Below are 27,916 nucleotides of genomic sequence, written 5' to 3' on the forward strand. Positions count from 1 at the left end.
TTGGTATATGCCATTTCTCTCATATTTTTATGTCACAGTGTGAAAATGAGAATGCGAAATCAAACTAAAGCCACACCTGCTTCCCATAAGACACAATTTTATAATCCCCTTGCCTCTTTAACTTTTCAATATGCAGATCAAGAAACAATTAATATAACGTGATAAAACTTTGAACGAATAATGGCTTTTCAGTATGCCACTTTATGACCAAAAATCTTCCAAATCCAACAAAAACTGTTCTAGCCCCTAGATTTGGACCCAAGTATATATAGTTGACTTTCAGTAGTATGCCTGCGTGCTACAAATGGGCTGAAAGGAGTCAATATTTCCTAGTATATAAATTTTCGAACTTTCGAGTGAATTAATACCGCATATATCGACCAATATGTGAGTCACCTTAATTAAATTAAGAGACCGTGTTTTCCTTATAACGGTACATATTTGTGCTTAGAGTAAATAAAATCGGGTGAAAACTCGCCCAAGACCCCATATAACTAACATCTCTTAAGGACCTGAAGTAAGAAATAATCGCTTATACTCGAACTTAGCTCTTTCTTCCTTGTTTTATTTTTTTCTTCAAGAAATTTATTTTTCTTTCGATAGATTTCACCTTTCGAAATAACATACTGTTTTAAATCGATATCTCAAATAGTTTTTGAGTTGTAGTGTGTCTGCTTTGTACACTTAGCTCTACAAATTTTTTAAGGGGTCAGTAGGGTATTCTGGCCTGTTTTTTTTTAACTTTTTTTTCATAGAAATTTTTATTCTACAATAGAACTTTTTTCACATATCATGAGGTGTATCGTGGAGTGTATAAACAAAGTTTTTACTGGAATTTTTTGGTGACATCTGTCGGAGAAATGGCCGGGTGAATGAGATGCGGACACGATTTCTCATGTTTGGATCATCTGAAACACAAAAACCCAATTTATTCTTAAAAAGTACGTGAATAGTTATCGTCTCTATTAGAATCATGAAAAAATTTTGAGAAATGAAAAAGAAACTAACGTTCTTTTTCTTAACATTGTCAATAAAATATGATATACATACATATATATAGGGACGATAGCCAGGCGTTTTGTGAACATTAAAAAAAAATTAAGCAAGTCGGTTGAGTAGTTGATCGGAATCATGTCCGCCAGTTTTAAATGTGTGTTTTGAGAAAAACGCGTTTAAAGTTTGAGGTGTGCACTCCGAGCGCTCCGAACGTCGAGCGGTATTATTATTTTTGGGCCTTTTTCGAAACGTTCCAATGGTAAAGTGGGTTTCTACATTAATTCTAAGGGTATAAAGGAATAGAAAATGCCCAAAAAAAAAAAGATTTGAAAAAAAATTACCCTTCTAACCCCTTAAACTTGCTTTTTTCAAAAATATTTCTTTTAATTGCGTACAATTGTAAATCGAGCACAAATCATCCGATTGATTTTTTCTGTTTATTCTGTATGTGTTTGCTGTGATTTATGTTTGAATTGTTTGAACTGAAATCAAAGAAAATCATCCATTATAGTGCTTTGACGCATAACTTTCGTTGCGAGAAAATAAAAGTTGTATAGTCTAAATTATATGATTTCTAAAGTTGATATTGAATTTAAATGTAGAATCGATGTTATTTCTACTATAACTATTACTTTTAGACTTTGCTTTGGGTGTTTCTTATTGGAATTCGAATTTTTATCATCTTGTTTCAATCGTACTCGACATAGACAATTTCTATACGACCTCCGATAAATATATCACACAGATTTTCTAAACAATTTAGTGGCCAGTTTTTGTAAATTATGAACAATTTGAACGGTTCATCATTAAGTGTTTTTTGTTGCGCTACTCTTTGCTCTTCGCTGCATTCGGCACTAAGCCTAAGCTGGAAATGACACGAGTGACGACTTTGAAGTTGTGTGTTTTTGTTTTCTAAATATTAAATCGATGGTTTAAAAAAAAATAATAATTTCATAACTAATTTGTTACTAAAATCTTCAACATTCAGTAGGTGAAAACGGGCAACTAATAAAAAGTGAACGCACTACTGTCAAACCCAAGAAAATCAATTTGTTCAAGAGACAATACAAAACTTGCATATTCAACTTGGTTGTAACACAAATTTAGCAATTTAACGAAAACACATCTATAATGAAGCACGTATGTGTGTATGTATATAAAGCGCGCTCAGCAAAAACAAACCGAAATGATGGACCAGCCCGCAAGGCAGTGTAAACTAACAGTATAGTGGTGATAAGGAAAAATTACCAGAAGCAAATGGGAGAATATGCATATAGCAACAAAAACAAAAACGTTGAAGTTGAAGTTGAAAAAGTAAACACAGCCGAGGGCTGCAGCCGAGGCAGAGCTAGCGACAGCGGTGGCAAAAACAACTATTCGTACTCCAAATCCTCCCCTTCCCGAGTACTCTCACGTCGTGTGGTTGTGAAATTTTAGGTGTGACTTAAAGTTTAACATTTAAAACAAACAAAACACTACATACATACAAATATAACCGTTATAAAGTCTAATAAATTAAAAAAAAATAAAATAATATAGATTATTATGGAGAGCATTAATTGAAAATTTTAATTAATAAAATCATAATAAAAGCAAAACTAACATAATCACGCAGTTGCACTGGTATGTGTGCGTGTGTGTGTGTACACAATAAACACGCATGAAAGCATATTGTGCAGAGCGCATAATAAAACTCATTGCTGCCACAAAGAAGTTGCTGGCAAATGAAATTACGGTAAAAAAGCAATTAATTAAAATATGCATTGCAGTTTTTGTGGGTGTGTGCGCGTTTTACAAGAAAATCATTACCCGAAATAACTAATAAATTATATACATAGTAATTAACAGGTGCTGAGGTAATACAAATAAAACAACTAAACTCTTTAAACAACTGAATATTAAAGAAGTAAAATTAAATCTAACGGTATCTCTAAATCTCAACAGTTGAAGGCGTGTCTTGAGGTTAAATGTGAACGGAACTTAACGAACTTAACTTAACGACTGTGTTAAGACTTTTAACCGTAAATTAAGCAACTTAGGCGGCGGAGAGGCGCAGTGACGCAGGGTACAGAGCAATGGCGTGTGTCTAATTTTTAAACTTTTTATTGTACATTTTAAGCCTAGACTAACGTAATTTTACTCGAAATAAACGACCGTCCTCTTTACATTACAAAAAGTAAATAAAAAACAAAAACAAAAAATAAAAATAAAAACAAATAATTATAGTATATTATAAGCCAATTTGAAACTATCAAACGATGCGAAGGCAGCAGAAAAGTATTTCAACTAACTTTTAAAATAGTTATATATATGTATGTGTATTTTTAAAGTAAATGAGCCAAAACGAATGTTAAGCTCACATTCATTAATAAATCAATCAAAAACAGAGTGCGTGCAACAAAAACAAAACCAAAAATAATAAATAAATACAAAAGTAATCAGACTGAATGAATGCAAATTGAATTAAAAACAAAATAGAAAAAATATAAAAATTAATAAAAAATGATTAAAACACTTATGCGCATAGCTACAAAGCCATAAACTACCGTAAAGCCAATAAAATTATTACACATCGCAGAAAGTGACAAATGAACGAGTATTTAATTGCCACAAAGTGTTGAAAGGCCGGGCGGCAACACTGAGCAGAGCCGCCATTGGCAAAATAACGGCAAATTATTATAAACAATGCTGAAATTGTTTAAAAACAAAGTGTACTGTAGCAACAACAACACACTGTAATGATATAAAACAAAAATAAGCGACTAAAAACAAAAACAAACACAAAACTAAACAACGCAACGCACAGAGCGACACACACGCAAGCTGGCAGGCTGGCAGGCGGGGAGGCAGAAATTTCAATCCAAACAACGCACTCCACGCACTCAATTGAGCTGCCGAGAAAACACGCTGAACGTACCTAATTAAAATTCATAGGCCCATGCACAAACAGGCAAACACACAAACAACGCAAAGGCTTTTACGCACACATATATAAGTAGCTGTGTGAGCGTGTAAATATAACGCCACAAACGAAAGGAAGAGCAGGAGCAGCACAAGAAGAAGAAGAAGACGACGACGAAGAGTAAACAGTAGCCAAATTAAGTCAACTGGAAGGCAGAGGCGACCGAGCCCATCCAAGCACACGGTTCATACAACAACAACAACTGCCTGCACGCGTGTGCCCAAAAGGGTTAACAGTGGCTGTGACACTTTCCTGCGAGCTGTCAGCTGCAGCAGAGGCCGCGTCCAGCGCGTGGCTACTGTAATTGGTGCGCCAAAAGCACACAACAACAATAATAACAACGAGGCAGTGGTGAGCAATTAAAACGTTGGCCAAGCAGTAGAGCGACAGAGCCAAGCAGGAAAAATAATTAAAAAATTAATAATAATTATAATAAAAGAGCAAGACAGCTAACGGTAGCGGCATGCCAAGCGGTAAAGCGGAAGCAGCTGAGCATTGAATAAATATTAAAACGTCGATTAATACGAAATTGAATCAACAACGACGTGGCATATAAAATCACACAAGCACACACACACACACCTATAAGCGTGTACAAAGACGCGTACGATCACCACAACGTCAGCACTGACGTCAGGAGGCAGGCGGCACCCAGCAGCAGCGCTCTGCTAATAGCGTTCGATAGATGCCACAGCCGCAGCCGCAGCCACAGCTGTGCTCGGTGGCGCGTGAATTGACGCCAATAGCGGCGGCGCTCGTGTAGGCGCCAGCGCAGCAAGCGTGGCAGTGACGGCGACAGCCACAGCGACAGCGACAGCGACAGAGACAGTGGCAGCCGTTGTGCCGTTCGCTTCAGCAGCCAATGCATCAGAAATCGAAGGTAAGTGAGCGTGCAAACGCGCCTTTTTTCTCCTGCAACAACAACGCCCTCAGCTACTCGCTTCTTTTGCTCATTGTTGGCGTTAACGCTACGTTCCGTTGCGTTGCGTTGCGTTTCGTTTGTTTTGTTTACACACATTTGCGTCAATTTATTGTTGTTTTTCGTACGTTTCGTTTCTTGCTGTTTATTTTCGCACTGTCTGTTTTACATCCAATTTTATTGCTATTCAAAAATTTATTAGGCATAATTCAGTTTTTAATGACAAATTTCGCGCACCTTCCGTCCACCCGCGTCCCCTTGTTGGCGCGCCTGTTGTTGTTTTGCCGCGTAACGCATTCCTCTCCGTCACGCCAGCTTAAGTGCGCGCGTGTGTGTAGTTGATGGTGTGCAGCGGACGACGGGGCGTATGCGCGACTTTTATGTCGCCAAGTGCTATTTTAATGCGCGTGTTAGAAAACGTATGAAAAAGCGAAAGAAATGAAAATTAAATAAAAACAAAAACAAAAATACAACGACAAGTGTGGCAAAAATGTATTTATTTTTATTTATTTCGCGTCAATTGTTGTTGCAAATCGCATTGTGTAAATACCAACCTATCTGATGTGTGTGTGCACGTTAGGGCGGTCGCGTAGTTACAGCTTGAAACTTCTCAAAAGTCTAAAATAATTCTCATCGATGACAGTTTTATTCTTTTCGAGACTATTGACCTAATTTTGGTTTTTGATAGTCGAAATTCGTTCAAAAATATTGGTTTTTCATTGTTTAAAAATAAACAGAATAAGCAAAACAAATGTCATATTGATTGTTCTTGTTGTGGTTGAAGAGGCAGAATTCTGCCAAGTTGATAGTCCTTGCCCGGATAAAAATCGGGGTCCGTTCCAGTCGTGGGAAAGGAATTTGGTAATCGGTTCATATGCCTCCGAGTAATCTTCTTCTTTACTGGAGTAGAAACCGCTTACGCTGTTATAACCAAGTTCTTCTTTTCGGAAGGTACCGCCAATTGGCGATTCCAAGCGAAGCCAGGTCCTTCTCCACCTGGTCCTTCCAACGGAGTGGAGGTCTTCTTCTTCCTCTGCTTCCACCGGCGGGTAATGCATCGAATACAATCCGAGCTGGAGAGTTTTCGTCCATTTGAACAACATGACCTAGCCAACGTAGCCACTGTCTTTTAATTCGCTGAACTATGTCAATGTCGTTGTATATCTCATACAGCACATCGTTTCATCGAATGCGATATTCGCCGCGGTCAACGCGCAAAGGACTATAAATCTTTCGCAAAACTTTTCTCTCGAAAACTCGCAATGTCGACTGCTCAGATGTTGTCATCGTCTATGCCTCTGATCCATATAGCAGGAAGAGAATAATGAGTGACTTATGAAGTTTGGCTTTTGTTCGTCGAGAGAGGACTTTACTTCTCAATTGCCTACATAGTCCGAAGTAGCAGCTGCTGGCAAGAAAAACCCTGCGTTGGATTTCGAGGCTGACGTTGCTGTTGGTGTTGATGCTGGTTCCTAAATAGACGAAATTATCTACAACTTCGAAATCATGACTACTGAAGGAGCTAATTGAATTGAGGGTTATAGTTTAGAACACTTTAACTCCAATATACATATATCAAAGAAAAAATTTAATAGATTTTATAAAAATTTCAACCTAGGTGTGCCCCTTAACCTCAATGTAAGTCTTCAGCGCCGTATACATGTAAGCTCAATAATTTAATTATAAAATTCTCATGTGAGGAGAGATTACTTTGAGTTCTCATATAATTCAGCTAGCCCTTTCAAAATTTATATTACGTTTTTCAGTCTAAATAAAAAAATTAGTTTTTAATTTCATAACACTTTACGACATAGTTACTATCCAAATCACACATTTCCTCGGAAGAGAAATCTAGTACTCCTTCGCTACTCAACTACTTTAATAACGCGAGTTTAAAAACACCTGTTCCTGATTTTTGAGAAATATCCACTAATAAATGTTCACCCTAACAAAATATATCTACACTATACAATGTATATGCAAATACTATATATATCTGCATGTATATACAACGTTTTGTATGTGTCGTGCTTAAAATTTCCTCTTCAATTTCTACATTCGATTTGTTTGTTTATCCTCATTCAACATGGCGATTGATTGGAAGCGCCCCAAAGGCGAAATGAGTGGGCTCGTTTGCTAATTTGCACTACTCATTGATTTGTTTGGATTTCACTTTGATTGCCATGAGCGAATGTCACGTTACTTTGTTTTGCTTCTTTCTTTTCTTTTATTTTTTTCTGCGCGTTCAGCACTTTGTTGGCAAATTAATTTCGTTGATTTACATGCGGTGCAACGTGCATTACTGCTGAGCACTCATTACAATGACTCTTTTATTTATGTTTGGCTCAATTAAGGCCAGCTACAGACTCTTTGCTCAGCCGTAATTACTTCATTAATGTTGGCATGAATTATTTTCATTGAACTTAAAGAAAAATTTTGTATTTTATGCTAACATAAGTACTTCGCGTAACTCAGAATTAGCAGTACTCGGTTGCGTTTGGAGTTTAGAATTGTATTGTTTTTATTATTTCAAATATATGTATAAGTAAGCAATTGCGATGCGACAGTTTCAGGAGAGCATAAAAAAGTTTTGATTCCAACAACTAAGTTATTACATTTATTTGTTTCTTTTATAATATCGCGCATCTGAATCTTGTGTCCATTATTGCGTTATTATTTTAAAAATTTTGAGATCTTTATATGTTAAGTCTCAGAGTAGCAGTTGAGTTTTATGTGGACCTTTCTTATGGCTAAAATACACCCGACTTAAGGGGTTATATCAACTTGCGAATTAAAAAAAAAAAACAATTTTTGTCTTGCATACAAGTATACATATATCGAATGCACATATATTTGTAAGATTTTTGAGTTATTATTTTTGAATCAGCTCTAAACGCGTTTTTCTTCGTTTTCAGAGTCAGTGAGGAAAATTTCTCCAAAATGGCTAGATCGAAAGAGTTAAAACATGCATTTGTGAGGTTGTGATCAAAGATATAAAAACTTCAATAGTAATTAAAATTTTTTAGGCCATTCAGTTCAACTTTTTGTTAGGAATCTTTTGCACTTCTAAAGCTTAGGTTCAACCAAGGTTAACGGATTTCCAGAACTTGTTTTTGGTTTAAGCAGAAATGCCTTTTTCACTTTTAGACGCTTAGTTGGAGATGCTCCTGGAGATCGGCTTTAGAATCAAGTCAGTACACATTTTTTTCATTTATAAAGTCAAATGCCTCTTCGCATAAAACGCTTTTCTCAGAATTGCAAGTGAGAAAAATGAAAATAAATGAGCGATCTCTGAAGTTAAAGTTTTCGGTGAAAAATTGTGTGCTTGGAAGTCTGCAGATTTTCGTTGTCAAAAAAGGTATTTTCGCTAGTTGGCGCTGAAAGCGCGTAGTTCTAGTTTTATTCGTCGCATCGGGTCATGCTATACCTTTTTGGAAAGCCCATTTCTCGCGCTAACACGTGTTTGATTGATTTTCGTTTCTTTTAAGTCGTTCGTGAGTTATAGCGTCGCAAACATGAGCAAAATAAAGAGAAAATACGGCATTTTTTATATACGATAAAGACAAAAATGCATCTCAAGCCGCCAATAAAATTTGTTCAGTTTATGGACCCGATACAGTTTCCATTTCCACCGCACAACGCTGGTTTCAACGTTTTCGTTCTGGTGTAGAGGTGGTCGAAGATGCGCCACGTTTCAGAAGGCCTGTCGTCGAAAATTGCGATAAAATCGCTGAATTGGTCGAAAGAGACTGGCATAGTAGCAGCCGTAGCATCGGTTAAGAGCTGGGCATGAGTCATCAAAAATTCATTTCAATTTCAATAAAAAAAAATTCAATAAAAGTACCGCAAGACTTTTTTGACAACCCAATATCTTAAAGAAAGTATAAAATCAGAAACTTAAAAAAAAAAATATATATATTTTAATTCTATATTCTTTCCAGTAAGTATATATTCACGTTATTTACTATAAATATTATATAAAATTCCACTGAACTTTTTTATGTTAGTTTCACAAGAATGCAAGAATAACACTATTCAACAAAACAGAATGAAAAATTTGTGTTCTGATACGAATATTAATTCAACATTTTTTCGAAACGTATAGCTATTTTTGTCACCCCTACACCCCGGTCAAGACACCTCACACAAAAAATCCTACGTGTTTGAAAATGTTTTCACTATGATTTTCGTTTTTGGCACCCTTAAATAGCAAGAAGCAGCCTCTAATATTACTGTCTCAAAAATACTGTAAACTAGTGTAATATGTAGTTCCTGAAGAAAATATATTTCTCTTTTTTAATATTTTTTATATTGAAATTTTTTTTCATAATGATAAACAAACGTGTCATTAGCAGTTTTTCTTTTCCGAATTTTTATTATTATATGTTTATAAATATGTACAAATATACATATAGTATAATAAAACACACAATTAATAATATTTGGCGCGTGCATCAGTTTTATTTTTTTCAATTTATTCCCCACTCTTTCCAACTCAATTATAACTAATGAAGAATTGTGGTGTTTGTGTGTGTGCGTGTGTGAAATGTGCTTTCAGCGAATAAAAAATTCTGAAATTAATTGATGTTTTCATTGTTTATTTCTTTTTTCCCATGCACCAATTCGACTGTTCGTACAAAAACAAATATACTTGGTGTTGTTGTAGTTATTAATGTGCTCGTCTCAGTCGAGAATTTTGTCGATGATGATGTTATTTTATTGATGATCGAGTGTATAAATGTTTAATGTTGGCAATTGGGGTGTAGCCGATAGATATTCGTGTTCCCACATTCGCACTTGTTAATATTTCGGAACGGCCATAAATAAACATAAACACTGTAAGTGCAGCAACTCAGGTGAAACGACTAATGAGGCGCAATGACGCTCACAGTGGGCCGAAACGGAAACGGTGGAGAGTGGCATTTGGTCGAATCATAATAAAAAAGTGTGAGATAATTTTTGTGAAAAAGTTTCTGGAACATAGTCCTTGAGGTTGCTGGTTCTAAGACCCTTATAATCGGACCTCGAATTTTAAATGAAAACTGTAAAAAATGAGGAGAAAAGTTAGGAAATTCACTAATTACGATGAAAGTGCCGGCGCAGGCTGAGATTATGCTGAGGTGGAAAGTGGGTGTGGTGGCATTGGCTGCCGGAGTCTATATAGGCTCAAAGCTTACTTAAATTTTACCAGAATATTTCAATACACAATATTTTCAGTACCTCCGTGCTGCATACGTAACATGCATCCATCAGAGAGTTAAACTGCAAACTTTTTATAGTTTTTTTGAATTTTGGCAGGACTTTGGAAGATAGAAATTTTCCGTTTCTTCCTATAATTGTGCCAACAAATATAAGCGATTTTACCGCTTTTTGGCTGAACATATTGTTGTTGTTGCCAACGTTGCTATGGCAGCTCGCTGTTGATATCTCGGCCGCTGTCGTACTGCGGAAACAGACAACGACAGGTGGCCAGCTCGCGCACTGACCATTCCTTTCGTTTTGATGATCACTTAAGTGGTGTCATTGTATGCCTTCATTTTGTTGTAATTGCTGTTGTTGTTGCCTCGACGGCGATCTCGACAGCGTATGCATTGGGAGGCGTTCGCGAAATCTTATAAACGCCGAAATAGGTTAAATAGTGCAGCACAAACGCACTTGCACACAAACGAGTATTTGTAAGTGTGTGTATGTGTATACATTGTCATGTAGTTGTGTACATAGCCGACAGATATTTGCAAATGTTTTGCGCTAAATAATGATGGCATCGCCTGCTGTTGCTATTTTGTGTCGCTCTAATGAGCAGCCGCATCGGAATTGAAGAATGTAAAATTCAAAAATAAAATGCGCGCGACAAAACAGTTAATAATGAAATAACAGAAAATTAAAATTAATATTATTATTTCGAAAAAACGCGTACTAATTTGTAATCAGCTTAGAAACTAGCTGTGGTCGAAAGTATAAATACTTCATACTCCACGAAATATATGCTAATATACGCGTTTAGTTAAATGAGTATAAGCGGCTTCTGCTATATCCATATTTGGTATTTATTACCGAAACTACGATTTTTTTAATAAAGCTCTGTTTATAATATCTTTTTCAATGCGTCTTCATCACACTTTGAACTTCCATCCTAACTATATAATAAGTGCGAGCTCAATCCTTACTTATGGGTGCTCCTGCGCACTCAACTTCATCAGCCCATCGCTATGGAATGAAATAAAAGGTCTAGTAAAAAAATTATATTATATAAATTGAAGATTTTATTTAACATAATTAGAATGATGCGATTTAGTTCAATATGTCACGCATATTTTTGTTTAATAACTTTACCATTTTGAAGGTATTTTTATATTGTTATTCTCTTGGAGACGACAGTCATTGGAAAAACACGAGGACAACTGACTTTGGCAAGCTTACCTTGAAGAAAATTTTTCGCCAGCATATAAATAGTAATCCCTTGGCGGTAAGTCCGGATTATTAAGTTGAGCGTAAGGATTTCCCATCTAAGCTCCTGAGTTTATGCCGCTTTTGGATGATTGTTTCTTTTAGACGGCTTAGTTGTTGAAAATACAGACCCGAATTAAGAGTTTGACTGTATGAAAGCAGGTCGTAGTAGATGATTCCTAGCCAATTCCTTCATACACTTAACAAAACCTTGCCGATCGTAAATCCTGACTGTGTTAAGTAGCAAACAAGACCTCGAAGTAGCCTCGTAACGTATATCGGCCAAAAGTATCTTGAGAAGAAGGCCAGAAGTTGAGAGTGTAGCCAGGAACGAAGAAGTCGCTAGAAGACAGCTTACAAAGACATCGAGGATAATCGACGATAAAAAGGCCGTAATACCGTCACGCTGGTAGACTGAAGGATAACTAGTTTTCATGAACTATATAACATTGTACTCCATCTGACATTGCTAAGGACCAAAACTGAGTCACGAGTCTACCAGATTTACATAACATGTATAACATAACATAACATAACATAACATAACATAACATAACATAACATAACATAACATCACATCACATCACATAACATAACATAACATAACATAACATCCAAGTAATAAGACTGAGTCAAATTAAAACAAGAAAAAACGTTAACTACGGCTGCACCGAAGCTAATATACCCTTCACAGGTGTATATCTTTTAGTAACTATGTGTTCAGTTTATATAGAAGCTATATGCTATAGTAATCCAATCTGAAAAAAATTTTCGCAGATTACATTGTTGCCTTAGAAAATACTCCATACGAAATTTCGTGAATATATCTTGTCAAATGACAAAGTTTTGCATACAAGAACTGTTTTCCGATCGTTCAGTTTGTATGGCAGCTACATGCTATAGTAAGCCGATCTGAACAATTTCTTCGGAGATTACATTGTTGCAAAATTTCAAAACGATATCTTAAAAACTGAGGGACTAGACTTCGTGACAAACTTAATATACCCTTTAGGGTGTTACAAAATTACTGAACCAATCGTTACAATTCTTTAAAAGGTTTCAAAATAGGCTCCTTCTGCGTCGATACAGTACTGCCAGCGCGATTTTCAAGCATTAAAGGCGTCACGGAAGACGTTCTCCGGAATAGCTTTGAGAGTCGAGGTACATGCTGCTTGAACCCCCTTACATCGGCCAGGAAAACAAAAAAAGTCCGGGGACAACATCTGAGAGAGAATTTGTGAAATAGTTTTCTTTTGTTCTTAAGTGACTAGTTATTCTTAGGCTAGTTGGGAAATGCGTCCTTTAGAGTTTGCTTTTCATTTTTTTTTTTTAAATTTCATGAAATTTTTCATTTTATCCATCCCCCTATCACAGCTGGTTTGCGCTCTAACTAAATATTGGACGAGCGGCAAGGCGAGCTAAATGAAATCTGCGTTGATGTTTAATAAGACTATTTGTACATATCATATGTACATGCATATTCACATACATATGCAAATAAACAGTTGATGCAATGTGCACTTGCTGATGCATAACTTCATACATATGTATATGTAGGTCTATATGTATATGTGTGTGTGTGTCGTACAATTGTATTATTTATATGCATGCATAAAACAACCACACACACACACACACATATGTATGCATGCAAATGTGATTGTGTCTGTGCGACTGGCTTGCATATTGAGGGCAGGAAATGTATGAAATATTTTCTTGTTCCTCATTTATTTGCCACAAGCAATTGAAATGCATTTTACAAATGGGGCAACAGGGAATATGTCAAAGATCTTTGAATTTTCCATTTATTGTTGTTTATACGTACTTGTATTGTTGTATGTAGACATGCGTCCCACCTAGCATTTTGTAAATATGTTTGTATATAGTACGTTATGTAAATGGAATGAATATTGGCATCTGCTGCATGAAGCAGCATGTTGCTGAAAGGTCAACTGTGTAGAAAAGATTGTTGCAACTTAATTAAGTCCTTCCTGCGGTTAGAATTTTATTACTTTTGTGGAAATGTTGAGTATATTTTGCTAACGGCTATTTAATTTCCAGTGTATTAAATTGTCAACTCGTTTTGGTTGTTTAGAATTTACATAAACCGAGATTTTTCTGCATTTTTCCAAAGTGGAATAAGATTTGTTTTATTTAAATGGCGAGAGTTCGAAACTCTAGGCAAACCAGTTTCTATCTTTATATGAAATTGTTTTATTCTACTTGCAAAGCAGCAATAATATTACGAAATGTGACAGCTCTGTTTCAAAATGTGTGAGAATGAAATACTTTTTTAAACTCCACACATTTAGCACAGGTTTTATGGTAGTCGAAAAAGTCTTTTCGTATTTTGTCAATAGATGTCTACGCAATCGTATATCTCCAGTGCTATCAATCACATTGTGTCTTACCGTATAGTGTTGGAAAGGTGAGATTTTAAGCTTCATTAAACAAAAAAAAAAATCATGTATGTACCGATATATATATTTGATATATAATTGTACACATCTACTTATGACTTTGTAGCTGACTATTTTCAATCACGCACGGATTTCGAAAACTATTTGTAACCACAACCTGTGCCGCCATACATTTTCACAAATTTGTTGTATGTGTTATTGTTGTTGTTGGTTAGTATTTTTTCCTTGTGGCACGCAGATCGTGTTCTGTGGCCCTAATTGCTTTCAAAAGTGCGCCTATTATTACCAATTTTTGGCAACAAAAGTCGCAATTGTTCTGCAATTGTGGTTGCAGTCACTTATATTGCGGTTGTCGCTTTTGTTGCTTTGGGATAGTTGGCGGGCTTTCGTCGTAGTGTGCCGCCGTCTAGCATTGTGATGGCATGAAAATTACTCTGCCGAGCTGTTACACGCTTTGCTTATATGCATATATATGTACATATACACTGGTCGGCATATATATTTTGTCATAGCATTCATTTGACCTTTAGACTCTTGAACTAAGTACCGGTGCATTATTAGAACCGAAAATGATGATGATAGAGAAGTGCAAATTAATAACTGTAAATATGCGAAATATTTCGTCAATTGTCTTCTGTTTTTTCGTTCTGCTGATAAGAATGCCGGCAAGCAACGATTTTTGCAGCGGCATATATATTTTGTCATTGCGTGATTTAGTTGTTTCTAGGCAAGCTGAAAGTGTGGTTCAAGAATATTATTACAAGTTTTCATTAACATTGCATAAAGTTGATCTTTTAATATTTAAAATGGTTAAAACATCTGAGCTGAGCACCAAAATAAGATCAGAAATTGTGATCAAATACGACTTGGGTTTTTCCGTAATAAACATCGCTAGGGAATATAATTTGTCTCGTCAGACCATTTACTATCAAATCAATAAATATAAAGAATGTAACGATGTCATCAATGTTCGCCGTAAAGACAGAAATCGAAAGACAGGAGCTGATGCCGACCGTCTTATCGTCCGTGCTTTTAAGAAGGACCCTCTAAAAACACCAAAGGCTGTGTCCTTGGAATGGAATGAGACTGCATCCACTTCCATAAGTGAGAGAACAATACGCAGGCGTTTGATTGAAGCAGATATGAAAACATATATTGCAAAGCCAATACCTTTTATCACCCCAAAAAATAGACTAAAGCGTTTGGAGTTCGCGAAAAGGTACATCACCAAGTCCCCTTCATTTTGGCGTAAAATCCTGTGGACGGATGAGAGTAGTTTTGAATTCCACGCATCTCAAAAGAAAGTTTTTGTAAGAATTAACAAGAATTATCGTAAAAAAATTGCTCCTGTGTGTCAAAGAGTAAGCCATGGGGGTGGGAGCGTAATGTTCTGGGGCGCAGTTTCATCAATGGTGTGGGAGACTTGGTTCCCATAGACGGATCCATGAACCAGAACCGATATTTAGAAACCTTAAACAATTATGCACTTCCTTCCGGCGACAGATTAATAGGAAAAGAATTTATTCTCCAACAGGACAATACTCCATGCCATAAGGCGAGATTAATTACTAGATTTTTAAGAGATGTTGGGGTGGAAACCCTCGATTGGCCACCACAAAGTCCTGACTTAAACATTATTGAAAATGTGTGGTCGCTAATAAAGCGAAATAGAAGCACTGATCTGACCAGAACAAAACCAGAAACCATCACTGAGGTCACAATGAATTGGAAAGAGATTCCTTTGAAATACCTCCAAACCTTGGTCGATTCCGTCCCGAATCGCCTCCAAAAGGTCATAGACACCAAAGGAGGTTATATTCTTTATTAATTTCCAGTTTAAAATATATTTATAAAACAAAATAGTGAATTAAGATAAAAAAAAAATTTGTCAAAATACTTATGGCACCCACGAAAGTACTTTGTTTTTAGTTTTAATTAAATAAAAAATCTAAATCAATGTTAAACATGAAAAATTGTTATATTTATAATTTAATATATTGTAACTAAATGAACTATGTAATCCATAAATACTTTTCTCTTTAAAATAAATAAAATTTCAAACCGAAACTGAGGCATCGCCATGTCAAAATATATATGCCGACCAGTGTATATATATATATATATATATATATGTGTGTATGAGAACTCGTACGTGTGTATATAATTATGTATGTTTGTAAGTAACGGGTGATTTTTTGAGGTTAGGATTTTCATGCATTAGTATTTGACAGATCACGTGGGATTTCAGACATGGTGTCAAAGAGAAAGATGCTCAGTATGCTTTGACATTTCATCATGAATAGACTTACTAACGAGCAACGCTTGCAAATCATTGAATTTTATTACCAAAATCAGTGTTCGGTTCGAAATGTGTTTCGCGCGCGTGTTTTGTTCAGCGATGAGGCTCATTTCTGGTTGAATGGCTACGTAAATAAGCAAAATTGCCGCATTTGGGGTGAAGAGCAACCAGAAGCCGTTCAAGAACTGCCCATGCATCCCGAAAAATGCACTGTTTGGTGTGGTTTGTACGCTGGTGGAATCATTGGACCGTATTTTTTCAAAGATGCTGTTGGACGCAACGTTACGGTGAATGGCGATCGCTATCGTTCGATGCTAACAAACTTTTTGTTGCCAAAAATGGAAGAACTGAACTTGGTTGACATGTGGTTTCAACAAGATGGCGCTACATGCCACACAGCTCGCGATTCTATGGCCATTTTGAGGGAAAACTTCGTACAACAATTCATCTCAAGAAATGGACCCGTAAGTTGGCCACCAAGATCATGCGATTTAACGCCTTTAGACTATTTTTTGTGGGGCTACGTCAAGTCTAAAGTCTACAGAAATAAGCCAGCAACTATTCCAGCTTTGGAAGACAACATTTCCGAAGAAATTCGGGCTATTCCGGCCGAAATGCTCGAAAAAGTTGCCCAAAATTGGACTTTCCGAATGGACCACCTAAGACGCAGCCGCGGTCAACATTTAAATGAAATTATCTTCAAAAAGTAAATGTCATGAACCAATCTAACGTTTCAAATAAAGAACCGATGAGATTTTGCAAATTTTATGCGTTTTTTTTTTAAAAAAAAGTTATCAAGCTCTTAAAAAATCACCCTTTAGATAAGTATTTACATGTGTTTGCACTTTACTTCTTCATGCTAGTGTTGCTTTAGCGCTTGCATGTTACTCATACGCCGTGGCGTGCGCTCGCGCCAATCAAATTTCTGTTGGTCGCATAGTCTATGTGTATGTTGATTTATGTGTTTATGAAATGCTTTTTGAATAAAACATTTGTTCTTCCTTCTGCGCATTGCTGATGCATCTTCCTAAACACTTTTATAAGCTAATTTTTTGGGAATAACGCATTGTGGGTCAGAATTTTAGGGCGTGAAGAAGTTGATGTATAACTTCGAAAAAATGTGCTACCATCTTTATACACTCAGAATGTATTTATTATTATACTTGGTTGCTACTTAATTTTTTTTTTTTTAATTTTTTGGAATATTTTTTTGTTTAACAAAACATAATCGGTACACCATGTCGTATGAGCAACACTTGTGTGAAGACTCAGAATACTTGACGCATAACTTTAACTGGTTATAGCTTTTAAAATAATGTATTTTATGAAAAAATCATTCAGACTCTTTTTGGAGAGCGTGAAGTTTTCTATTAGAATATCTTTTTCTCAACGGTGTAGCTTTTTCGCTGAATGCAAGAGATACAAAAATCCGAGTGTAATATACGTACATGGGAAAGGAAAGATGATTTAGGCACAGTTTATACTTGAAAAGTGGCAGTTTATGTTACGGTGTTACTAAAAACTGAAATGTCAGTAAATAAACTACTTGGGAAATAACGCACACCCTAATGTATATATTAAAATATTTCATTTGTATAAATATTTAATAATACAAAATATATTTTTGTTTAAATAAATTAACAGAAAATTGGTGCTCGTGACTAAATTATTATGTGTGTGAATGTTTTTTGCCTAGAAAATGTGGGCGAACGAAATTTTATACAAATAATAATTCTTATTTTCGGTTTGAGCCGTCAACGGCTTGTTAGAAAAGCTGCTTAAATTGAATTATTTTCCACAATTACGATTTAATTGGCGCTTAATTGGTTTTCGCCGCACAATAGGCAAATCTCTGAGGCCACATGTGGTCTTAAAATCATGTCTTGTGTGGAATAAGTATTTTGTTTTTGTTTTTAGAGTTCAAAAAAAGAAATTAAATTAAATAATTTTGTGTTTAAAAATACTTTAAAAATATCCATAAAATTTTTTGCGCCCTTAAGCAGTGTGTCACATCACATATGTACATGTATACTTATATGTATATGTACATATTACATATATAATTGCAATATTAATGAGATTTTGCTTACTTACATGAAATATGAGTGTATCTGTATGTGTATTGGCTTATAATAGAAATTCTTTTTTAATTAAAATTGAATTCACATTTGCTTTGTTGGGCTGCCTTTGCAACGCCGTCGCTTGGCATTCCTGTCGGCGGCGCTGCATAACCATTGGCTGGCAAGCCGAGAGGCTGGCCGGCTGCCCCGAGCTGGCGGTTCTTACTTTTGCGAATGATTTATCTGAAACGTATTTGTACGCATTTCGGTGTGCCGCATGTTGAGTGACTTTTCGTCGTTGTCATGCTTTTCTAATGCCTACACCCGACAATAAAAACAACAACAAAAAACCACATAAACAAAGCAATAAAACCCCAAATAATTGCATCGAATCTCTTTTGCATACTCTTGTGGCACTTGCAATCGCCATTGTTATTTCGCTATAGTTCTTGTTGTTGTTGTTTTTTACTTATAATTAATGATATGTTATGGCGACGAGAATGACAGTTTTTGTATAGCTTTCGAAACACGCTGGCAACCAATAAAATGCCCGACTTTTGCTATCAACCAACAGCAGGATTTGCGGTGACTAATCAGCGAATCAGATTGCTGCCGCACTGTGACACATACAAATGAGTATGAACGGCTGCTGAAGGCGCACATGCACACGAACATTTATTGGGCGCAGAAAAGCAAATAATAATATTAATTTATTTTTTGTTTTGTAATAAAAGTGCGCCTAAAAATAAATTCTCACTCGTTGGTGTGCATTTCTGCTTGTTTTTCACATTTAAATTCTGTTATTTATAAAAATTCATTAAAAATTTAGTGGGCGCATTCATGAAAAATTGCCGATTTTTTTGTTTTCTCTAATTTTAAAGCGCAAATTTTACATTAGAAATTTTCAAAATTAATTTAATTTTAAATTTTACAGAATCATATACATACATACGCTTTAATTTTACAAGACATACATACTTACATACGTACATATACGCGTGTGCATTATAATTCCATAAATGCCTCACTCATTCAATTAGCAATTCCAACAGCGAGTTCTTTAAATTATTTAAATTATTCTCGTATATTTTCCTCTCCTGGCATGTTATAATAGCATTGTGAATTGAAGCTGATGTCATTAGCTGACAATGCTGTCAACACTAATTACACGCAAGTTAAAAATAAAAACCAGAAAATATTGCAATAAATGTGTAATTAATTACACCGTTACTTACCTCTAAATTTTTAGTATACGGTTTACACATTAGGGTAAGGCTTTGTGAGTGGTTAATTACGCAGGTACCAATACCAGAAGTTGCTTTTGACCTCAGCCATTACTTTCAAAAATAAGTAACCTATTTAGTGGATCACTGACGACTGGTTGCTGTGACACGGCGAGATGATTTTGTCCTAGTGTAGATCGTGGGAGATCTACTTAATTACTTGCCTTGAGTAAATATCATTTTGTCGCAACCGTTGGAGTTCTTACGGAACAGTGTTCAATAGGTATTCATGCGGTAGGACTGAAAATCTTGTCGGACGCTACATGTATATATAAAGGAGGGTGAGGTGGAAACAACGAATAATTTTTTCCTCCACTGTCCAGTCTATGCAAGACTGAGACTGAAACATCTCGGTAGTCTTATCTTCGGCTGTCCCAACCAATTTGTGATAGGTTCAAAGCATTTTGTCGGCTTTTAATGATCTTAGTATATAGGAGTTTTTAGATACCACAACGGACCGGTGTTCAAATCTGTCAAAATAAGAAAAGTCTTATCTATTGACCTCTTAACCTAACCTAATCTACTGGCTGCTTACCATCATCAACTTCCACCGTCGAAAGTACAATAGGTAGCTTTTAGAATTCGTCTTGGTATGCTGCAGTTTCTGCAATTAACAGTTTCATAATCCAAGTTTTTCAAATTTTGAATGTTTGTAGTGGATTTAATCACAGGTTTTTATATCACCTTAAATTGTACACAACAGATTAGAAGGTGGAGGAGTACTTAGATGAACAAACTCTACGCCAAAAGTTCGTCTCTGTTGTCTTTATTGCTGTACTACTCTCACTTTAATATTTGGTGGAAATTTATAGTGAATATATTCTAGCTAGGCGAACTTGCCACATGCGTGGAAGACGCAGACCGTTCTGGGTGGGTGGCCAAAAGAGTTTGAAGATTAGAGAAATGGGTGCGATATGAATCGAAACCAAGAGACGTTGAAAGATAATTTTCCATGTCAGGAAAAGAAGTCCATGTTGCATAGGATTGTGAGAAGTGGAGAAAAACGGATCGATTTGTCCAACCTCAAACGCAGAAAATCGTATGTGAAACTTGGTATAGTCATGATTTTGGTGGGATCAGAAGGCCGTGCCGAATTATCAGCTTCTAAAACCGAAGAAAACCATACATTAAAAATGCTGGAATATAGACTCAATTAATTTAATATAAATATCTATGCCATTTAGTAGCAAAAATAGAGGAAATCAGTTTAAATACCCGTTTAGTGTATTTATACGCAGTCAATATTTCTGACAGAGCAAAAAAGTATTTTCTATCCATTACTTCACTGACGTAAGTTCTCTACAACAATTTAGGTTTGATCTTCATATCTCAAAATTCTCAGCTCTGAATGCTCTAAATTTGAAGAAGTTCTCAATAAGTTTTTTTCCGATTTTATTAAATACTGAAAGTGAGTCAAGAAGATTACTTCTACATACACCTAGCATAGCGCACATTTTATTTACTAAATCTTTAAATTTTAATTAACTACTCGTTGGCACGTTTGATAAGGGCTGTGTATTATCTTTAGCAAAATATGTCACCTGAAAGTCTCTGCATGGTTCTATTCACACCAGGCCTTACTCACATAACAATTCGTGAACAATCCTAATAATTACTTGTTACAACCGACTGTAGCAACACTTTAAATTTTAAGTTAGATAACTTGAAAGTTTTCTTAAATTATATAAGTTATTTTTATTTAAAGTGCTGCAACAAATGAATTGAAATCATAAATCGAATTAAGAAACTTGTGCGGGAGTTTCGACTTGTGCCAAGCGAATAATACTGAAAACTTCATTTATCTGTCAAAAACATTGGTAAAAGTTCAGACATATTTCGAGCATCTTTTCAATCGAAATCAAAACAAAAATTAACAAGCAAGGAAGGGATAAGTTCGGGTTCAACCGAACATTTTATACTCTTGCAACTTGCAATAAACAAAGCCAGAGGAATACCTTATTCAATAAATTGTACTTTAATATGAAGTAAAGTCACGCGGATGTTTTATGTTTGTTATATATGGATTAGTTAAGTTTTTCGTCCGGCTTCATCCATTTTAGTCACAAAGTTACACTGTAATCAATAAAACACGCTTTCTCATTTTCATAGAGATAACTCATAGTTCATTTCTGACACATAGACATACCATTGTCAGGAAAAAATTATCCCTGAATTTCAATTATATAACTCACATATTGATCGATTTTTACGATAAAAAGTCAATAATAGGTACTGGGGTCCAAATATTATATATAAATATATATCTACATATATACATAACCTTATATATATCTCGCTTGGTTTAAGGTGATACGTACAACCGTTAGGTGAACAAAACTAGTATACTCTGCAGCAACATGTTGCAAGCGTATAAAAATTAAAGAAAAACATACAAGAAAATAGTCCTCTAGATAAAGCTTGTCTCCTAGTAGGCGCGTTGTGTACGACTCCCGTTAGTGCTTGTATGCCCGTTATTGCTTTGTGCTCGCAGCAAACAAATAAGTGCAAATATACACGAGTAGCAGTGGTTCGATCGATTATTTGCCTCTTCGTTGGCAATTCAACTTTTATTGCTACCAATATGGTGCATAGTTTGTTGTTGATATTGTTGTTGTGTTGTTGATGTTGCTTCGTTATTACTTTCTTGCCGCCTTTTTATGGCACAACAACACATTCCCATTGTGGATGACGACGGCTTTCATTCCCCTGCGAGCATTTGTTTGCCTATTTCACGGTGCGTTTGAGAGTGTGTGTGTGTATGAGTGTGTGAGTGTATGCGTGCATTTGGTATCGAGTTCAATTTGTTTTTCTTCATTGGATTTTATGTTGTTGCTGTGTCCACTTAAGTTTTACGATTATGTTCAGGCATTCGAAAGTCCAGCGAAAAGAAGAACCAAAAATATTCAAAGACCATAAAAACTCGAGAGTGCCAAGCGTACAAATCTTAATTCCTACAAAGACAGCTACTTACACGGCATAACTGCGGGGGGTGGGCGTTGACAGCACCGAAGGAATTAATAGTTGAAAAACTCGAATGCAAAGATATTGTTTATTTATTTTTTCGACGAATTTTATTGCGAGGCGAGACTGAAAATTAACCGCTCCTTCATTTTGCTGATTGTTTGGCATTACTCTGCTTCGGTCTTCTCGTGACTTAATTATATGCCTTTAAAAAAAAAATTTGCCTTAAGATGATTGTTGTTGTAGCTTGTTAGCGATTTGTTTTCCATTGTTAGACGCGGCGATTAATTCAAATTATGTCGAAATTTATCATTCGCCATGGCATTGTTGTTGCCGCAGAAACACACATGCCTAATGAGTTGGCCGAAGCGGTCAAGTACGCCTGGATTGCGGAAGCTTCAAAAGAAACACTTTATTTTTAGACTACTCTGTGTTCTTGGAAAATGTCGCAAATTGAAATCGAATGTATATGTGGAAAGACTTTCAAATTTGATTTATGATAGAGTTGTTGATTTAGTATAATGAATGTAAATTGAGTAACTTCTGGGTTCAATATTACTACAGAGTGTCCATCTGCTGTGAAGGTTGTCCAAAATCAGTGATTGCTCCAAAAACATTGATGCTGTACAAAAACTGATATTGCCAGAACATCATGTGACCTATCGTTAGAAAGAGACAATTATAGTCATTATTAGGACCAGCATGGATTCACTATTGCATGAACATTTGAGCGTAAAAAATATTTGTTCACGGTGGAGCCCACTCAATTCGTCGATTAGTCAAAAAAAGGTCATTGTCGATTGGTCAGGAGGCGTGTTAAGAAATACTTTAGTAGTGCTTCGAAATACGTGTATGAAACCGTGACAGATGATGAAACCTAGATTTACGCGTATTCAATCTAACGTAAAGAGTAGACAACTGTATGTGTGTTTCAAGATTAGCAGAATTCAATAACACTTTTTCACACACGAAGCACTGTCACGCAAATGGTTGCCTGTTTTTCTTTTGAGCGACTCGACATAACTCAACCATACCACTAGAACCACGTAGAACAGTAAATTTTGAATCTTTCATGGAATCAAGAAAACCAACCGCTCACTCTTCAGCACGATAATGCGAGCTCTCAAACATCGACTGGAAAAACTGTATTTTTGATCACACAAAACTTCGAATTGGTGAGAAATCCTCCTTATAGTACTGATTTGGCACTAAAACTAAGAGGTCAACGTTTTTCTTACACCTGAAGAAGCAGTTGATGGATTGAAAACCATGTGTTGGGGATACCTCAATCAGAGCGGCAAAAGTGCTTCGACAGTTGGTTGAAAGGCATGAAAAAGTATATAGATCTTAATTGAAAATGGTTTGAAAAACAATAAAGTGATTTTCGATCATTGAATTTTTTTTTTCTCTAATCCCGAAATATGAGAGGCAGCCTACGTATATGGATTTTTTGATTTTTTAACAATTAAAAATTTTTTTTTATAATCTATCCATTCAAGAATCTTTCAGATTTTAACAATTATAATGATTTTTGAACAACGAGGACGTTTTTTGGAATAACTTCTGAAAGAGCGCTATTTAATGGTGTTGTATTTGTTTCAGGTCTTGAACCTTTCATTACTTCTTCAAAATTTTTGAATTGTAATTGAGTATATGCTTTTGTTATTGCTCTTTTAAAAAATGTTTGACCTTTAATTTTTTTTATTAGTTATTTCGATGCGAACACGATAGAAAAATTAGTTCCAATTATTATTACATTTATATAAAAATCATGCTCAGTCGGAGAGTTACATTTCGATACTTTAATGCTAAAAGTTACGACCGCTTCTTGATGTCTTCTGCTCATCTGTCCTCCTGTTCTTTGCAAATTTATTGATTTTTTTGTGTTTGTACAATTTTTATATTGCCATAAAAGTTGCGACCAAATTGTTTGATAAAAAGTAAAAGCAATAATCTAGCTTTACGACTCCCAAGATAATCAATTAGTAATGTCGTCAACAAATAACCAAAATAATTCTGTTTGGTTTAAATTTTATATTTTTTGTCATTGATTTCAATACTCAAAGGAAAAATTTTATTTTCGTGAATTTTTTTATTATTAGTCCACGTGGCAAAGCTATTTGGTTAATTATTTTAAAATTTAATGTGTCTTTGTATGGTGAAGATATTCAAAAACTGCTCAAGAATTAGTTTTTACGTAAATTCACATTTTGTTTTTAACAAATTCATGATTTTAAATTCGTCGCCATTAAAAATCCCTATAGCTATTAAGAATTAAATAAAAATACTGTAGATTTACAAAATTTAATGTGCTTTAATTATCGATAATTTACTTTGGAAAATTTTTGAATTGCCATGATTCCGTTGCCATCCTCGACGAAGCCCTTCGAAAATAGGTGTACTCAATGACAAAATGGCGGCGTCTTTAACAGAGTTTTTTTTTGTGAAAGTATTTACATTTCCATTCAATGTCGCAACTTCTTGAAATAATCGCATCTCCAAATTTTACTCGCAATAGAGCGGTTGTTGCACGAGCTGTGTGACACGTTGCCCCGTCTTGTTGGAACCAAATGTTGTCAAGATCAACTTCTCTCAGTTGCGGCCATAAAAAGTTGCTAATCACCGTTTTACTACCGCTCAATATTGATAGTAACGGTGTCACCAACTTTATTTCGAAAGAAGAACGGACCGATGATTCCACAAGATCAAAAACTATACCAAATTGTCAGGTTAGAATGTAATCGTGAATGTGAATTTTTTTCATACCATAAACGACAGTTTTGTTTATTAACCATACCATTCGAATGAAAGTGAGCCTCATCGGAGAAGATGATTTTTTTTTTTTAAGAAATCGTTATCGTTTTAAAGTTGTGCCAAAGCAAAATCAGAAAATTCACGACGTTTACGATGGTTCAATGGCTTCTGTTCTTTAGTGAGAACAATTTTATAGGAAGGCAAGCCCAAATCCTTTCTCAAAATCCTCCAGGTGATAGTTTCTGTTCTTGTGAATTTCTTGGAACCCAAAATAGTGGTCTTCAGCAACACTTGCCTGAACGGTTGCAATATATTTATTACTTCGAGCGGTTCTTTGTTTAATGTATTGGCACTTGAGCATTATGAACTTTCTATTAAGATATTGTAAACCTTACCGAATACAATGAAAAAAATTACAGATCATGTCATACTAAAATTGACCAAAACGAACGAAATTGATTTTTAGTAATTCACAAGTCGATATAACTCCTTAAACAACATTCCAACATAACCTAACCTAACCAAAAATTCTTCAGCTTTCGCATATCACTAAAATTATTGGCACTTCCCGACTACAAGAGACATATAGAGTCCTACATATATATGTACATAGTATGCGTATATGCACATACAAACCACAAGTCGCCAAATAATCGCTGAAATACGACTTAGTGACACACTCAGGGCATCACTTGCTAAGTTGAACAAGGATGAACCGCACAATGGCGGTCGGCTGCTGCGGCTCCACTTCATGTGCATCTGTCGCCTCTACTCATCCTTATGATTTGAATTTCACTATTTTTCATGGTGTTTTTTGTTGTTTCGGTTTTTTTTGGGGAGGTTTTTGGTTTTGTTTTGCATTTCATAGTGCTGCGGTTAGTTTAGCTTTGCGGCTGTCGTTATCGCAGCGGTCGAGGTGTTGCTGTTGTTGCAAAAGTTTTCGCCGTTGTTTTAGTTTCGCACATAGCCAAATAGTTGTTGCTGTTGTCGTTGTTGAGGGTTTTGTTCTTTGCATTGCGTTACTATTGCTGTTGTTGCTGGTGATGTTGTTGTTATTGCCTTCGCTGTTGTTGTTGGCATTGCTGTTGCTAATGCCTGTGCTGGTGCTTGTGGTTGCTGGTTTGAGTGGTTGTGTGGCGGTGCTTGTGCCTGCTGTTGGTTCACTGGGCGTGTTGCCAAACATTTCTGAAACAAATTGTCGTCGCGCTCGACAACATTCTTCTTCTTTGTGGCGTGTACACACGTTGGGCGACATCGAAGGCAATAACAACAACAACAACAACAACAACCAAAAACAGCATTCATATCTCAGCGCAAGTACTCGTGTCGCTATATCGGCAAGCAACTGCAGAGGTGAGTGTGTGTGTGTGTGTGTGAATTTACAAGTTTGCATTTATGCCGCAAAGTAGGTTTGTGTGCACATGCCATCACAATAACAATTCACTATCAGCCGTCAGCCATCGTCAGTCGTCACAATTGCATCCTGTATCGCTTCTGCATGAAGGGTGCCCGGGGGCGCATGGAGGGTGTGTCAGCGGCAGACAGAATTGCGAGAGCAAAGTGATAGCGCTGAGGCGTGACGCCTTCATTGCTTAGATCTGTGAATAATTTTAATTAAGCAGCAACAAATATAGGTACCACATGTGTGCCTGTGTGTTTGTGTGTCTGTGTACTACTGTCTGCTTTCATATTACGAGCTTTGTCAAAGATATAGCAAAATCGAAATTAGAAATTTCGCGGTAGGCCATTGGTTAAAATAACTATACAATAGAAAATTTGAAATTTTTTAGCATTTTACTCATGGATTTCTCATAACAATTGGTTGTTTAGGTACCTCTGATTTTAATTAATAAGAGTTTATTAATATTGTACTGTGATTAGTATTACATATATATGATTTCCAATTAGAATTCTTCTTCCAGTCTGGCAGCCCAAAGGAGGAGAAGGACGATTAGGGTTTAATAATCGGTGATTTATTTCGGATTCCATTGATCCCGTAGCCGAACTCCAGGAATTCTTTCGAAAATAAATATCTGGTGGCGAGAAAGACTTTTCTGCTTAAATTATTTCGGATCCAAAACCCAAAAGATATTATATATTCCATGGTGGCTACCCAAAAAAAAACTCTTTTTTTTAATATACACTCCTGGGCGGAAGGGTTTGAGAGATTTGTTATATCCTGTATAGCGTATACTAAGCTTTCCATTAGGTTTGTAACACACAGAAGAAATTGTTAGAGACACAATAATATATATACATATACATATAACGCGTGATTTTTTTGAGGTTAGGATTTTCATGCATTAGTATTTGACAGATCACGTGGGATTTCAGACATGGTGTCAAAGAGAAAGATGCTCAGTATGCTTTGACATTTCATCATGAATAGACTTACTAACGAGCAACGCTTGCAAATCATTGAATTTTATTACCAAAATCAGTGTTCGGTTCGAAACGTGTTTCGCGCTTTACGTCCGATTTATGGTCTACATAATCGACCAAGTGAGCAAACAATTAATGCGATTGTGACCAAGTTTCGCACTCAGTTTACTTTATTGGACATTAAACCAACCACACGAATGCGTACAGTGCGTACAGAAGAGAATATTGCGTCTGTTTCTGAGAGTGTGGCTGAAGACCGTGAAATGTCGATTCGTCGCCGTTCGCAGCAATTGGGTTTGTGTTATTCGACCACATGGAAGATTTTACGCAAAGATCTTTGTGTAAAACCGTATAAAATACAGCTCGTGCAAGAACTGAAGCCGAACGATCTGCCACAACGTCGAATTTTCAGTGAATGGGCCCTAGAAAAGTT

At 35.9% G+C, this 27,916-nt stretch overlaps 1 protein-coding gene across 9 annotated transcripts in view; it reads left to right on the forward strand.

Annotated features, from left to right (window-relative positions):
• Window positions 1-27,916, forward strand: part of LOC105225873 (serine-rich adhesin for platelets) — a 96,825-nt gene that overhangs the window by 22,282 nt on the left and 46,627 nt on the right. For 8 of the 9 annotated variants that reach the window (XR_007421469.1, XR_007421470.1, XR_007421471.1 and 5 more), the window contains exon 2: window positions 1,985-4,838. Coding sequence is in view for 1 of the 9 variants with exons in the window: in XM_049446971.1 (XP_049302928.1) it covers window positions 4,821-4,838 (18 nt within the window). In the remaining 8 variants the exon portion in view is untranslated. Of the gene's footprint in view, window positions 1-719; window positions 4,839-27,916 lie in introns of those variants that run through there. The other variant, XM_049446969.1, reaches the window with a different exon arrangement.

This window comes from Bactrocera dorsalis, chromosome 2 (assembly GCF_023373825.1).
Source record: "Bactrocera dorsalis isolate Fly_Bdor chromosome 2, ASM2337382v1, whole genome shotgun sequence".
Classification (NCBI taxonomy): domain Eukaryota; kingdom Metazoa; phylum Arthropoda; class Insecta; order Diptera; family Tephritidae; genus Bactrocera; species Bactrocera dorsalis.